Genomic DNA, 16,758 nt, shown 5'->3' on the forward strand with positions numbered 1-16,758 from the left:
TTTGTTAAATAGCATGCGAGGAATTAAATTCATCACACATATACAGTACAACCTCTATAAATTAATACTATTTATATATTCTGTAAATAAATAAATTCTATAAATTAATAATTTTTTTCAGTTTCAAGTTGAAACTAATATAATTTTAGACACTATTCTATAATATAATAAAATAATATTTTTTTCAAATCTTTTGTAAATCTATGATCCTATCAATAATATAAATTAATAATTATATAAAATTATCTAAGTATATATATATCGACACATTAATTTAATTAGAATTCATTTTTGATATTTTTACTTTATAAAAATCTTTGGGTGCTATCGTCAAAACATAATATTTGTTATTTTCATTCTAATTGATTTTATAAAAATATTAGTTATAATCATTAAATTTTATTTTAATGTTTTTTACTAAATTAGAAAAGTTCCTATATAAATTATTAATTATTAATTTATCAAAAAATTAAAACTTCTATAAATTAATAGATTTTTTTAATTTTAATATTATTAATTTATAAAGGTTTTACTGTATATATATATATAATTAATCAAGATAAGTAATTTAAAATTAAAAGACTATTTAGTAATTTGCAAAGCGTCACATATTTGCAGTCGGCCACTGATGCGCGTAAGCCATGCAACTATTGTAATCTCCCTTCCCTTCCATCTGTTACGTCTTCTCTTTCAAGGTTTTGATTTTTCTTTAACAAAAATTAATTTATTATTGTTGAATTTTCTCCGATGAGCGTTACGAAATAATACACGTATCAGTATTTATTACGTTTAATTTTTATACACACACATACGTATATATATATATATACTCAAAACATAGATATACGTTTCACATTAAATCACATGTTTCATATATGTCGACATTGTCGATCGAGGTCCTCGTAATATTGTTCTACGCAAGACTATATCGTCAAACATTCCTCCATGTTTTTTATAAGATTTTGTATTGAAAATTTAAGGCAAGACTCAAGAGAATCCACCATAATAGTAACATAAACTAAAATATGAGTATTTGATTAGTAAACCAACAAATCTTGTTATGATTCCGGAAAGTTTTCGTCCTCTGTATAAATTTCAAATTATATATATATTTTTTGGTTATTGTAAATATGTGTTCGAACATTATTCTTAGTGTTTTAAGATTTTGTACATACATCCATACATTTCTTAACTCGAAATGTCACTTTATATGTTGAATTGTTGACTTCTAAATCACTTTATTAGTTGAACTGTTAGTACTTATCTTGATGTTCATTTTTCACGGATCGAAATGCCATTTTGTTTGTTTGTTTGGTGTTGATCTATTATTTGCTTCATTTCGTAAACTTTGTGATTCCGTACGTAGTGTTGGTATTATAAAACCATGATGACGATTTATTATAGTAAGATAAAATATGATTACATATGCATGCACCTGTGCGGAATACAGATATGCACTGTAAGTGTATTTATAGACAGACGCAGGTATATATATATATATATATATATATATATTGTCCCACAATGCAAAGTTTCTTAAAGAATATAACAAGTAAAGAGCAAAATGAGAAACCGAGTAGAAGAAAAGTTCCTAGAGTTCTACGAGAATTGGGTCATTCAACTTGAGCAATATCTTCATCAACTTTTAATTGCTCATAACACCACTATGAGTGAGATCGAGCTTAGAGCTTTGATCTCGAAGCTAACCACACATCACAAAGCTTATTATACGGCAAAATGGGCAGCCATAGGAGAAGATGTCTTAGCCTTCTTCGGACCGGTTTGGCTAACCCCGTTAGAGAAAGCTTGTTTCTGGTTAACCGGATGGAAACCTTCGACGGTGTTTCGGATGGTTGATAGGCTGAGGAAGTCGAGGTTGGTACTTGTGGAGGCTCAGGTGAGAAAACTGGAGGAGCTGAGAGCTAAGACCAAGTTCGAGGAGCAAAAAATTGAGAGAGAGGTTGAGCGGTATCAGGTGGGTCCATGATTTGATCCGTACGAATCTTAGATTTTTAAAACTATTATTTCTAAACATTTGGTATTTTATTTATGAATTCGAATTCTTTTGAAATCTCAACTGGATTTTATTTTTCTTAGAGAAATACGTATTGAACAAATTCATTATTAAAATATGTTTTTCTTGGAAAATATGTCATAAACTTTAAGACTGTCTTTAGGTGGCTATGGGTGATAGGAAGATGGTTGAGCTTGCGAGGCTTGGATGTCACGTAGGAGGAGAATCTGTGGTGGTGGTTGAGGCAGCGGTGAAGGGTTTGGCGACGGGGCTCGAGAAGATGGTGAAGGCGGCGGATTGTGTGAGGCTGAAAACGCTTAAAGGTATTTTAGACATATTAGCTCCACCGCAGTGCGTTGAGTTTTTGGCAGCGGCGGCTGCATTTCAGGTTCAGTTACGTCGGTGGGGAAACCAAAGACATAATGTCACTCACTCCTATGGTTACTGACACATACGTACCTAAGGATAGTTTCGTCTTTTGTCATATGTTTTTTTTTTTTTTTCGTATTTACAAAGTCAATGAGAAAATTTTAACTTGCTGATGTAATTTCATCGCTTTTTTTTTTCCTTTTTTTTTGTCAGGCATGTAATTTCATGGCTTGAAGTATATGAATGTGAAGTTGCATGTTGAAATATACATCAAGTGACAACAAAAATAAGCTATAAGTAGTCAAAATATCAGAAGTTTCTAAAAAAATTTCTGACAATCTCAAAACTTCTTTCCATAAAAAAACTTTTTTTTAATTATTTTTAATTTTAGAAATTGGTATTCTACTATATTATTCTAGAACAAACAAAACAATTATATTGAAAACCTGGGTTTAATTTACTCATCCAAAATCTATTGGATTTAATCCAAAATATATAAAAAATATATTTAAAATTAAAATAAAAATATAAAAATAAACTAAACAAATTTTTTAATTTCATCATTTTCTTCCTTTTTCTAATTCTTTTTATTTTTTTCGTGTCAGCGATGAACAACAACGGCGAGGGGGAACGATTTCTGGAACCAACCCAGAAAGAATAAACGACAGCTCCATTCTTTCTCTTTTAAAACTATATCAAATCCCTAAAAGCTGAGAAAATTTTGAAATTAAAACTGCAATCTCAAAAATGATTTTGTAAAACTTGAGAAACTAGATATTCTGTTATGGTGTTCAATTGATAATCAAGATAGATCTAAAATACAAACTTTGATATTATAATTTGTGAATTATGGGTTTATGTTCGTATTTGAATTTCAGAGTATAACTAGTATAACTAAGTAAAACTAGTGTGATTTTAAAATACAAGTACAACTAGATAAAACTAGTAAGATGAAATGGTTTCAGCAACATTCATAGAGAATGACTCAACGACGATGAACGAAAATTGTGATTTTTGGGTTTATGTTTGTATTTGAATTTATGGATATAACTAGGTAAAACTAGTGCAATTTTGAAATATTAGTAGAAATAGATAAAACTAGTAAGATTTTCTATGTAATACTAGTATGTAAAACTATCCGGTAAATTAGAGAATTTGGATCATTCAGTAGTGTAGAGATGAAATAGTTTCAGCAGCATTCACAGTGAACGACTCAACAACGACGAACAACTCAACAACAATATGTAGAAACAACGGCGACGATGAACGACTCAACGACGATGAACAACTCAACTGCGAGCGACCTCTGTAACCAATTCAGGAAGAAAAAACAACGGGGATGAACGACTCAACGATGATGATCAAATCAACGGCGAGCGATCTCTGTAACCAATTAAGGAAGAAGAAACAGCGGAGATGAACGACTCAACAATAATAAGAAAACCCGGTATGATGGCGGCGATAAACCAACTCGGGAAGAAGTACAAGCCAACCGTGAGTGACTCCATGAATAAGTAGTTGGATTTGATTGAACAAGTAGAACTAGATAAAACTCATTCGGTTTGCTTAAGAAGAGATTCATGATTTGTTTGTTCTGCATCTTATTTATAATTGAATTTCTGGGTTTTAAGTAATACTAGTATATATAGGTATAACTAGTATGTTTTTGTAATGCTGATAAAACTAGAGAAAACTTGTCGTATTTTATTTGTAATTAACCGTTTGTTGCAGAGACAAAAAAAAATAAAACCACACGTCCAGCTGAAAAAAAAAAATCTGAATTGTACTGCCATGTATCCAATATGTGTGTTCACACTTAGTGTTCACAAATAGTTATACCAAGTATAATAGTTGTACCAAAATTGCAAATAGTTCTACTTTTGGGGTTTTTTCATTTAATTAGTTTTACCCATTCTTAAAATTATATTTTTTAGTTTTACAGTTGATTAAAGTCTATTAACATATAATTATGAGTTTTTTATGCATTCATATGTTTAAAACCTACAATTGTATAACTTTGTTATTCTAACTTGATTATTATTTACAAAGTGACATTAAAAGTATAAGGAAACACTTGTTTAGGTTCTTACATAACAACCTAAAATTCATATATTTTTTTAAAATTTCATTCTTAGTAAACATTGGTTTTTACATAACAACCCAAAATTCATATATTTTTTTAAAATTTCATTCTTAGTAAACATTTAAACATTACTTCTGAGGTTTACTAGTACACACATTATTATGTTATCTATAAAATCATTTTATGGATTTTTAATTCAGTTTTACCAGTTTTATCTTTGTTATAGATGTTTTACTCTGTTATGACAGAGCAAATATACACATCAAGAAAAAGGAAAATCAAACATTACTAAATTTTAAAATAAGTTTTACAATAGTTGAGACATAACCAAGAAAGTAGTAGTACAAACCAAAAGATCAAATATGAATCAAACAATGGTGTTAAGTGCAATTTCATCATCCTTTGAATGTTTCTCAACTGCAATTTAACGTGACTTTCAACAAACCCAAGCTTCTTTTATATTCTTCACATGTGTCTTGAACATTATACTATATATACGACATTCAGGCTTAAAATATATGCTGACGTTCTCTCCCATTTTATCTTGCCAAAAAAATTTTAAAAAAACTCAATTAGTAATACTACTAGTTTTACTGGTTGTACTACATTAATCAGTATTACCAGTTTTACTAGTTATACTCTATTTACTAATATTACCAGTTTTACCAATTTTACCAAGTCGGGATAACTGAAAATTGAATAGTTTGGCGTTCTAATCTCTACAATTCACTACGATTCAACAGTAAAATTCATTTCTTATCAACTAAATAGCTCAATTGACCCATAACCCATGGTAAAACACCCAATTTGCTAAGCATATCAAACAAAATACAATCTAAATTTCCAAAATCCAAACCTAACCCTATTCATCAAAAAATTTATTCTTATGTTGAAGAATACACTTATATTTTGAAGGAAAGCTTGATACAACTCGAAAAAGGTGAAGAAACGATAGTAATAGAGAGTTCCGATGAAAAATCGCCGGTGGTAGAGAGCTCCGGAGAAAAACGACGGTGACTGAGGAAGAGAAGAGATCGGTAATGATTTTTTTTGGTTTTATTTTTGTTTTAAAAATAAAAATAAAAATAAAAAATAAAAAATTGAGAAAGGAAAAAAGGGTATTTAGTCTTAACATATTTTATTAAAGAAGAAAAAGGTATACAGAATAGAGAGAGATAGGAGATTTGTAAAAATTTTATAGATAATTTTGGGATGAATTCTCCAAAAATAATTATAATTACACATATTTCATCAGAAATATAATACGCGCGTCCAATACGTGATAGATACTAGTACTATGCATTATACAAACACACATATTGAAAATCGTATATAGCAGATCCATCGAGAAGGACACACTAATCAAAACAAACCGACCGTTGAAAAATTAAGAAACCAAAAGCTCATATAAGAAAAGAAAAAAAAGAATGTTACGACCCTCGGCGTTTTCTTTTGATATTGCTTTGTAATTCTTAAGGTAGAAGTTATTGCCACTATTACACATTGTTGCATCTATAGTCAAACTTTATTTCATTTGGTAGCGTTCATAAGTTTGGCCTAATTGGTTTGATCTATTCCTTATTGATCAACCATCGAAGATCATATTCTCTCATTCATAACGTTGACACAGGAGAGAGAGGGATTCGAACCCTCAATAGTTATTTTTATGAACAATACCGGTTTTCAAGTCCGGAGCCATCAACCACTCGGCCATCTCTCCTAAAGATAATTTCTATTTTATGTTTTTTTCGCCAAATAGAACATAGCCCTATGAGTTAATACGATCACTATGTATGTAGGAATAAAATACATTTGCAAGTAAACTTAACGAGATTTGAGAACTAAATAATGTAGAAGTTGTACCATGAGTCAACAATTTAAAATTTTTTACTCCTAGAAATTATTTTCTATCTATTAGACTTCATAGAAAATTTTCTTATAACAAACTAATACAATATATAATATTTTAAAAGAAAATATATAAAAATGGATGACACCTTATTTGCGGCGAATACAAGACAATTTGGTATGCGATTATATTAGGTTGTAGGAGCATTTCTTATTTTTAAAAAATTCCACATACATGGGGAAAGTTGAACAGTGCACTGTTGTTGTGCATAGAGTCTCCAAGTCAGCTCTTTATCGATTCTCGTACCTTGATAAATCCTTGCGATACTCTCTGATCAATCATAAGGCATCTGCTAAAACCTTGATATTTCTATCACCCTCAATGGTGGTCAAACTCACTGTTTTCGTAACCCCAACTATTGTCCATATTTGTTATGCTCTACCTTTGAGACGCGAGACTGTCTCCAAGAGATGAAATTTCCTTCCTACAAACTGGAAAAACTGAATCAAGATTTGATAGTTGAAAAAGTGAAAGGAAGTCTTTGCAATCAGACACAATCCCAAATGCTCATGTAATTTGGTTCTTGACTATATCATAAGCATGTACGTCAGCAGTGTTCTCATAAGCAACTCTCTCACACATAATTAAAACTTAATATTTTTAGGGGTGACCTGAAGAACAGTGAATAAACCATCATCACACAGTCGGAGTTTACTTATATATAAATAGTGAATACCAGCATAGAGTGACTTGCTTGGTACAGAGTGAATAAAGAGTCATCATGTACCACTTCCAGATTGTGCTGATGCAATTGGAACGGAGAGGCCAGTTAGAGCAACCCATTGAATGGTAGTTGTTTTTGGAGGTCGCTGGCTTGAACGAAGGCACTTTGATTGTGAAATTACTAGCATGCATCATAGCGAAGATGCGAGAGTTTGCCTTGTTCCGCAAGTGACAACATAACGTACCGTTGATAAAGTCTGAATCATTCTCTTTCGTTCCTGAAACTTTTCTTTGTTGTCGATGGTTTTCAATTCATCTGTCAAGGATCTAATCTAACTCGCTTCCTGTTAGTTTCATCTCCTCATTTCCTTGCAAATCAAACCACGTTAGTGTCGGAAAAGCATATCGGACACACTGAATATACCAATGAGGTGAAATTATTATCGAGTAAACATTATTTTTCGTTCTTTTTATTATTAGATTTTTTTTTGTATTTGACTTCCATCAGCAATATAATGTAATTTCAAAGCATGAATATATGAATATGATGAAGTTGCAAGTTTTATACATCAAGGACTACAAAAATAAGCGAAACCTAATAAATAAAAATCATAATTACACACATATTTCATCAGAAAAATAATACGTCCAATACGTGACATATACTTGAATTATACAAATGCACATATCGAAACTCGTATATATCATTCAAATCCATCGAGAAGGACACACTAATCAAAACAAATTGAACGTTGAAAAATCAAGAAACCAAAAGCTCATATAAGAAAAATAGAAAAAAAATGTTACAGTGTAGAGAGAGAGAGAGACATTAAAATGAATAGGAGAAACCTCTGACTGGTCAAGTTGCTTCAGAGGACAAGATCTCGAGCTCTGCCCACCAAAGAGGAGAGGATCTAGGGGTAGCTTTCTCAGGAGTTATGTTAATAACTTGTTTAAGTTGTTCCGCTACATCTTTCATTGAAGGTCGATGTCTCGGCTCTGTTTTCAGACATTCTCGTATCACATCGCATATCACTTCAAGCTCTTCTTCTTTGAATGTCTTTAACGATGGATCTATCATTTCTCCTGAGTCTTCGTTTACAAGGTACTTTGATGCCTGAAACATGGACCGGGCCATTTAGTATATGGATAAAGTTCTATGCATGTTTTGCTGTTTCGGTTAGAGTGGTGTTATTAATAATGCTTATATATATATACCCATTGCTCGATGGAACCGTATTCGTCTGAGAAAGAGAGCTTTCCGGAGATTATTTCGAGCATTAAGACTCCGAAGCTATGGACATTAGCCTCTGGCTCTGGAGGTAGTAGCAATGACGTTTGCTCCAAGTCACCACTCACTTGTTTCTTCGGATTTAATCTTGCCTCTAAGTTGAAAGGAATCTCCGAGACCTACAAATTCGATTAACTAAATCTTTTTAGCATCTTAAAGACAACAATGCAACTTAATAAAAACACCTTTAAAAGTTTTTAAGAGATTTTAGAGCAAACCTTGGCTGCATAGTCATCAGTTAGGTAGATTTCTGATGAGTTGAAGTCCGAATGTGCCATGGGAGGGTTCATCTCGTGCATATGTTGCAAACAATAAGCTGTTCCCATTATTATTCTCATCCGTGCGCCCCAATCAAGATGCTCCATCTCCTTATCTGATATGCGAAAAAAAACGTTATCAACTGAGAGAGTGAAGCCAAGAGAACATCGATCATGAGACCGAGACCGATGTTTTTACCGTGCAAATGCTCGAAAAGGGTTCCATTTGGAGCATATTCAAAGACCATCATCCTATTAAAAGGATCATCTTCTTCACAATATCCAATCAGATTCACAAAGTTCTTATGGTTGATCCGGGACAGTGAATCAATCTACAAAAAAAGAAGACATACACCAACTCCAGTTCAAAAGACTATAATTTGGTAACACCTTATTTTTTTCTTTCTAGTAAGGAGTAATTAACCTTTCTACGGTATGCCATTTCCATGGCTCTTGTCCATTCTTTAGACTCAGCAATCGCGGTTGAAGCCACCGCTATCTCAACACCACTCGACAAAGTTCCTTTATACACAGTGTAACCGTCAAATGCCTCTATAATATTGCTGAAATCCTCACACGCTGTTTCTAGCTCAGCCCGATTGAGCTTTGGTACCCCTAGAAATTTTTGTTCATGTCCTCAGTTTCAATGTTAAAAGAAACAGAGTAAAAATGGAAACACTATAGAAAGAAAAAAAGATTTTACCGGTAACAAAAGCTTTCTGTAACTGTCCACTAAGACCAGTTTTCCAAGGACCTATGCTCTTTACTGCTCTTTTCCGGCAGAAGAATATACCCGCTACTATAACCAGTAAACCGACGAAAGAAGCAACCGCAATAACCACATACAGCCACACATGTTTTGACTGTTTATTATCTTGTGGCTGATTCTGAGAGGAATCAGGACTAGTGTCCTCATCAGGAGAAGGAGGGAGTAAAGGCGGTCTTCTCTTCTTTGCATTAGTTACTGCAGGGAAAGACCCGCTGCTCCGAGGGGAAGCTTCAGTTATAATGCCAGGAGAAGGACTAGGAGCGGAAGGAGCAGGCTCAGCTGCCAAATTACTTGTCTCCTCGAGTAACTCACGTCGTTTGAGGATATCAGTTTCCTCCAAAAAACCTGCAAGAATCATATATTGAAGTTTTCAAGCACTAATCTTTAGATGATTCTACGCTAAACATGCTGAAATCAGAATTGTCTTTGGCTTACTCGGGAGTGCTTTCAAGAAACGTCTGGAAGTCGCTTTGATATGGAATACAAAAGCTTCTATCTTTTTTACTCGAATGAAACGGTTTCTTGAAACACTGTCAAGAGAGATGAACTGTGAAGAGATGAATAAACCAAAAGACACTCTCCTGTTAGATGAATTAATATCAGACAGAGCTTACCAATGTCCAAGTCTTCTGTTTGCACATCCGAGAACAGACAAAGGAGATAACTTTGGACTCTTGTTTAACCGGACTTCATACGATGATTGAAGTCTCAGGATCTTTATTCTCACATCACCAGAAAATTTGTTACCAGAAAGCAACCTAAGGTCATAGCAAAAAAAGGTAAGGTATACTTTTTGTAATACATTTTTGTTAAGCATTGAACAATAGAAATGTTAACTCACAAGTGTTTTAGCGATGAGTCATTGGTTAGCTCAGGTGGAATCTGTCCGCTCAAATCGTTATCTCTCAAATCTAAGACTTGCAAGTTTTTGAAACTCCCATACTCCTTTGGAATTCCACCGGAGAAATGATTCCTAGAGAGTATTCTGTAAAAACAAGAAAGCAGATTAGTCCCGCTTAAGTTACTCATCAAAGATTCAAAGAGAAGCTAAGGAGAAGAGATCCTTACAGAGATCTTAAGTTACTCAATTGGCTAAGCTCAGGAGCTAACGTTCCTTCCAAAGAACATCCGCTAAGATCCCTATATATAAAACAGACAACACACTTATAATCAGAACATAGAGACAACTAATGATCTCATCTGCAAAGTCTTAGTCTAAAAAACAGAGGAACTTACAGAATCTGCACTTTACCGTCAACGCAAGTAACCCCTGACCAAAAGCAGAGATCATTACCAGAAACATTCCAATTTGCAAGAGTTCCATGAGGATCCGAGTTCACTCTTGCCCGGAACTTCAACAATGCGGATCCTAAATTGATTATAAAAAAAAAAAAAAACTAAGAACCAAAACCCTAAAACAAAAACATGAGAAGTAAAAAAGAAGATAGGATCATAAAAAAGTCTAACCTTGGGAATTGAGGGACAAAGAGAGAGGAGCTTGAAGGCTAATGATCAAGAAGAGGAAGCAAGGGAAGTGGTATCCACAACCCATTTTAAGGTTTTTACAACAAACACTATACTAAAGAGTTTTTCCTAAATTACACAAATCAAAATCCCAGGAAACCCATTTCCCAGAAACAAACTTTCTTACAACCAAACCCAAAAAAGAAGAAGATATGTTCTATATAGTAATTACAATGTACAACAGAATGAGGCAGAAGAAAATTCTCGGATATTAGGGTCGACCTTCATCACAAAACCCTTTTCATCACTGTGTTTGATATCTCTGGGATCTATAACAGCTCGTTATGAGTCTTTTGATACCTGAAGAAAAATGCAATAAAAATTTAGATAAAGAATCATTACAAAAGGGATACCTTTACGAAGAAGCAATGTATATATATCCAAAACAATACAGAGAAATCATCAAAAGAAAGAACATTGCAAATTACGTAAAGGAACCAAACAAATGATTGGAAAAAAAATTAAAACTTACTGTAAAAAAAGGGGGTTCCTTGTATTGCGAGCAAACGTATTATTATGGTTCTGGTAAACAAAAAACAAAGCGAGCGGGTAGGGCAAGCAAGATAATGTTGGTGATTTTGGGAAATCAAAATATATATCCTCAGAATTCGATGTTAACTATATTCAAAAATAAAATAAAAAATCGATTTCTTGTGTGTTTGTTTGCAGGAAGATGATGATGATGATCTCAGAGTTTTCTCTCTTCGACCATCTTTGGTCTCTCCAGGGCCAAAGGGGGGTGGTAGCCTTCTCTCTCTCCTCCTCCCTCTTCCCTTCTCTCTCTTTTGCAACAATTTGTTGTCTTATTAATTGCTTCGATTTCTTTTTCCAATTTCACAACCCCTCCTAATTCCTTGTAATTTACTTTCTTTTTTTTTGTTTTTTTCTTTTTAATAATCATACGTGCTTAATTATACTGCACTAGGACACGTCACCTTGCTGCATAAATATTTTAAACACAAAATGAAAATGATTCTGTATTTTAAATTTGGTTAGTATCCAAATCTCTTCTCATTCTTTATTTTATTAAGAATCCAATTCAATAACACTTATGGGTTATGGGACGTGCCTGCCTCTTATGCCATTACTAGTAGGACCGGTGATACAATAGTGAATCTTTCTGACCGTTGGATATCGTTAATCTTACGGTTATGTTATGGATGATGATGAGCACTATCACACCCACACAGTTTTGGGGAATTAATGTGCATGAACATCATCATTAAACTACATGCCTCCCATTACTTCTTAAATGTATTGTCTTCCGTCATGATCAAAATGTCAACACAATTGCAGCTGATGATATTAGGAAAACACAAAAGTCAATCAAAACTTATACTATTATATTTGTGCATCCTTAGTCTATCAGACAAAGATAGCTCTCTAGTTCCACTTTGGTGATTTTGATTGTTTAAAGAAAAAAAAAACATTGGATTGAGTATCTGCCGCCAGTGGAGTTAGATGTTTCGTCGGTTCCAATGAACCGGAAAATTTCTTATAGAGGCCACATGTTAAAATTACTGAATCGATATTATGATTCAGGATGGTTATGCTGTATGATTATGCCGGTCTAAACCAGATAAGTCAAAACCGGTTCGCATCAAACATCAATAACATAAATTCCTTCAATTACAAAACATGCGGTCGGAAAAACGAAACCACAGTTATATAACACACACTGACACACACACAAAAGAATTAAAACACAGAGAAACAATCTCGGGTACATTTGTGTTGCCTACAAGAAAAAGAAGAGGCAAACACCTTAAAACTATTTATTAATTTAATTGTAACGTAAAAAAGAACAAGTAATTGTGTCTGGTTTTATGTATTTATCTGGCGAGACGATGGATGAACAATCAGCTCCTGCATATAAATTTCACAAAAGAAAAGATAAATACATTGAACAATAATACACCAAAAATAGATTAAAAAAATAATATAGAAGTTATATTTGGATTTTTAAAGAACCAAAAGATGTTCAAAGAGTATATTATTTAGTAGTACCTGAGAATAACGAGCGTGATCGTTGTGAACGTACGATGTTTTAACGATCGTCTCCCATTTCGTAGATTCAAGAACTTCTTGATCTAGTTTCTTGGTACGAACTTGACTTAAAACGACTCCGTATGGTCTAGGGTTCACCGGCGGAAGGAGGGTTCGTCGGAGCCAAGACCGAGACGGAGTTTCCGGTAACGGAGGAGGAGAAATCGCCGGCGTACATTCCGGCGATGTATTGAGAAGATTCCCTGACCTGTTGTTGTTCCTTCTTCTGTTTACTTCCTCCACAAGAAACCTCGAGTCGGGAATTGTCGTCCGTTGGTTCCTCGAAGGAGTTGAGACCGAGCTTCTAAACGTTCTGATTTCACCAGAGTTTGAATAATTAGGAAGAATCAAGTCTCTTCTTGTTCTTGTCGGATACAGTTCTTGAGACTTGCTTATTCCTCTGTTTAGCCTTTTGAAGCTCTCTGTTGGTTTCTCCGGAGTACCGAGAAAACCGGAATCAGAACAAGAGGTTCGGTACGGAGATATAAAACCGGAGAGACGCCTAGTTGACCAGTTTGGTAAACTGGTTTGTTCACCCGACGAGTGTTTCATAGACCGGTTTGATGATACTGAATCCAAAGGAACCGGGTTTAGAAACTTGAATGAGTTCTTAGCACAAAGCCTTGGCAAGAATCCGCAAGCTTTCTTGGTAACATTTGGATAGATCTTGTGATCACCATGACCATAATCATCATCATCATCTTCGTCATCATCATCATCATCATCGATGTTTAAATCATCGTAAAGGCTCTGAACAATGGCGAAATGTTCATGTTCTGAGACTAATTGACTTCTTTGGCGGATTACAAGAGCTTCTCTGGTCGTCTGAGTGATTTGCTTCTGCTCTGAAGAGTTATATGAAGATTGATGTTTCTGATGTATCTGAAGAGCCATTGCTTTAGCAGCTGGTAAGAATCTGGACATCATTAGATCTAGACTTTCTCTAGATTTCTTCTCATCATCACCTTCGGACTTCTCACCATTCTTCTCGATTTCGCTTACTCCACTTGTGCTGCAGTTAACAGAGAAGCTTCCATTTGAAGGAACCGTATCCAAATCTTCATCTTCGTCTTCTTCTTCTTCATCGGTCTCTAATAAACCTGATTCTTGAATCAATGTAGCCATGTCATCTTTTGGTTTTCCAGGGCTTTGTTCCCACACAAAAGGAACTGAAGCTGATTCGGTTAGATTATAGAAGCTCTGGTCCGGTAATACAAAAACCGGCGTTTCTTGTTTTGTACTCGGACATGATCTAAGCACTGGTCTTGTAATCGTCGTCTTCTTGTTCTCTGATTCACTCGAACGCTCTATAAAAGATGGTATCCGTCTTATAGATGGTAATGGAGCATACAAATTCAGTTTCCTCCCCTCCATTCTTGAAAAGGAAAGAAGAAGAAGAATAAGATTTAAAGAAGTAAAAGAAGAAGATCAAAGAAATATGGAAACGAACATGAAAGAACACAGAAGCTTTTAAAATACCTCCACTTGGTTAAATCAAGAATCAGCTTCTGTTGTGTGTTTGAGATTGTAGTTGTTCTTATTAAAGTGAAAGAATAGGAAAAAAATAATAATAGAGAGATAATATATATTGTATATAATACCGAATGTCCAGGGCCGAGATTGAAGGCTTGAGTTTAGGGGAAAATAGCAGATGAATCTATAAGAACAAGTGTGTGTGAGAGACTAAAGAATTGTCAATAAAAGAGACTTTTGCTTTGATCTTATGTTTTCATTTTGTATAATTGAGACTCATAACAAATCATATCCCCACAAAGATTTGATTGAAATGTAATGATGAGATCAACTACTTTTGTTTTCTTAGTTGGAATTTTTATGTGCTGTGCCGATAGAAAACGATGTCGTTACTATATTAGCAGACGAATACAAGAAGATCATAGACAAGAAAAAAAATTGGCATCAAGGTGATTAGGTGAATTAATCAATAGGCCAAAACGTGAGGAGTAGTTGTGGTTCAAGTTTCCAACTATTCTTCTAAAAGTAATAATAATTATAAAAAAAAAAAAAAAAAAAAAAAAGTTGGGAAAAGACTGTTTATGTGAGCCAAATAAGCACTAGTGAAGTGGACCGACTTTGGTAAATGTAACACATGTTCTGTCCTGTCCTTTTCTGAGCCACACAAACGTTTTGTTATGCTGCACTAATTTTTCCATTTTCCCGAATGCACTAATTAATTTGTTTAAACTTTTACAAGTCTTTGAAGAAAAGTCGCGGCATCGCCTCGACGGATGATTGATAGGACTTGATTTTAGATTAATTAATTATTTTAAGTTTACATGAAAACTTTTTAGGTAATTTGACCGCAAATGCCATTATCTGAGAATGTAGTAAAAGACATAACTATCCTTTCATTAAAGGAGGAAAAGAAAGAATATGACCGTTTAAAATGTTGGAAGGAATAATGATGTGACACGAATTAATAGTTGCGATTCTCTTTCAATTATGGGTTTAAGTGTATTAAAGAGCAATGAGAAATAATGATTTAATGATATCATTGTTTAGGAGTAAACCTAAATAGATCTAAAGAAGATGTTTGGTGAAGAGTTGGTCGATTTGGTGGTGGCTGAATAATCATTGTTACATACTGAGTTTGTACAACAACAAACAAGTTCGTCTAAGTCAAACAAAAATGGTCTACCAAAGAGAGGACATCTATCTTGGTAGTTGGACCTGGTCCACCGGAGCGGCAATATTTTCAGTGAATACGCTGTCAATAGAACTGCAGTGACGACAAGTTGAGTTGTCATTAGCGATAGTCACAAAAGTTAAGAATATCAATGGTGACTACAAAGAATGGATAACCAAACGAATATGATCTACTAAAAAGAATAGATAACCAAACCAAACAAAGGACAGACATAATTAGGGTGGACATAGACCTTGACTATTGAAACCAGTGTTCTAAAAAGGGCTAGACGCTAGTTGGGCGGTGGACTAGCGCCTAGCGCCGAGACAGTTTAGTCGGGGACTAATCAGTTACTAGGCGGTAGAAGGCGTTTAGCAAAACTATATATTTTAGATACATATTTAGGTTATATAATGACAAAGTGTTAGATGTATCATATTTTCACGTAGCATAGTGGTAAAGAGGGATGGTGTGTTATTTGTAACCTCGGTTTGAGTCATTTAGGGAACAATTCTAGTTCATTTTTAACTTAGACAAAAAGGGTAAACTTGTAATTACATTGAAGTGTCTTCTTCCTCCACTAAACCCTAATAGCCGCCAACTTGCTGTATTTTTTTTCTTCGGTCTAGCTGTATTTCTTTCATTTTTCATCATTTTCTTACTTTAAAGACTTAAATATCATAAAAATACCTTCATTTCCATGGATCCCTAACACAAAAATTAAGTTTTAGGTACTTTTAAATTTTGGCCGATTTTCTCTCTGATTTTGGCCAACTCGCCGTGGGTCACCACCGCCCAGAGACTTCGCGCCGCCTCGACGGCCGCCGAGGACGACTTTTAGAACACTGGTTGAAACCAATCCACCGGAGGCACAACATTTCCAGTGAATGTGTCGTCATGAGACATGCAATGAGGACAAGTTAGGTTTACAAAAGGTGGACATAATAATGGTGGACATATACTGTGACTGTTGAATGTAGTCCACTAAAACAAACGATTGACATATTGACATAGTAAGGGTGCACATATACCTTGACTGTTGAAACTGGTCCACCAGAGGGACAACATATATTATGCATGCGTCATCATCAAACCTGCAACGGGACAAGTTGGGTTTTTGTTACAAATGGACCAAACGACTGAAATAATAACGTTCCACATATACATTAACTGCTGGATCTGAATGTGG

General features: G+C 34.2%; 3 protein-coding genes across 5 annotated transcripts; 1 reads left to right on the plus strand and 2 right to left on the minus strand.

Moving 5' to 3' along the window:
- Positions 1-1,497: 1,497 nt before the first annotated feature.
- LOC104718449 (protein DOG1-like 4) lies at positions 1,498-3,230 on the plus strand. Of its 2 annotated transcripts, XM_010436202.3 has the most exons (3): positions 1,516-1,975; positions 2,178-2,337; positions 2,989-3,230. In XM_010436202.3, the coding sequence occupies exons 1-3, from the start codon at positions 1,565-1,567 to the stop codon at positions 3,042-3,044; spliced, it is 627 nt and encodes a 208-aa protein (XP_010434504.2). In that variant the 5' UTR covers positions 1,516-1,564; the 3' UTR covers positions 3,045-3,230. The 2 variants fall into 2 exon arrangements, with proteins under 2 accessions (XP_010434503.1, XP_010434504.2); XM_010436201.3 differs by lacking the exon at positions 2,989-3,230 and having other exon boundaries at positions 1,498-1,975; positions 2,178-2,649.
- Positions 3,231-7,664: 4,434 nt separating this feature from the next.
- LOC104718450 (protein MALE DISCOVERER 2) lies at positions 7,665-11,880 on the minus strand. The gene is made up of 13 exons (XM_010436204.3): positions 11,352-11,880; positions 10,823-11,179; positions 10,592-10,724; positions 10,424-10,495; positions 10,197-10,340; positions 9,970-10,113; positions 9,791-9,885; positions 9,290-9,700; positions 9,011-9,201; positions 8,786-8,918; positions 8,548-8,702; positions 8,257-8,448; positions 7,665-8,155 (listed from the first exon to the last, which is right to left on the minus strand). The coding sequence occupies exons 2-13, from the start codon at positions 10,905-10,907 to the stop codon at positions 7,898-7,900; spliced, it is 2,013 nt and encodes a 670-aa protein (XP_010434506.1). The 5' UTR covers positions 10,908-11,179; positions 11,352-11,880; the 3' UTR covers positions 7,665-7,897.
- Positions 11,881-12,473: 593 nt separating this feature from the next.
- LOC104718451 (uncharacterized) lies at positions 12,474-14,874 on the minus strand. 2 transcript variants are annotated; one of them, XM_010436205.3, is made up of 3 exons: positions 14,405-14,874; positions 12,887-14,300; positions 12,474-12,745 (listed from the first exon to the last, which is right to left on the minus strand). In XM_010436205.3, exons 2-3 carry the CDS (start codon positions 14,297-14,299, stop codon positions 12,704-12,706), a joined length of 1,455 nt encoding a protein of 484 aa, XP_010434507.1. In that variant the 5' UTR covers position 14,300; positions 14,405-14,874; the 3' UTR covers positions 12,474-12,703. The 2 variants fall into 2 exon arrangements, with proteins under 2 accessions (XP_010434507.1, XP_087324081.1); XM_087467955.1 differs by having other exon boundaries at positions 12,887-14,443.
- Positions 14,875-16,758: the final 1,884 nt, after the last annotated feature.

Source organism: Camelina sativa, chromosome 10, assembly GCF_030686135.1.
Source record: "Camelina sativa cultivar CO46 ecotype springtype chromosome 10, ASM3068613v1".
Classification (NCBI taxonomy): Eukaryota; Viridiplantae; Streptophyta; class Magnoliopsida; order Brassicales; family Brassicaceae; genus Camelina; species Camelina sativa.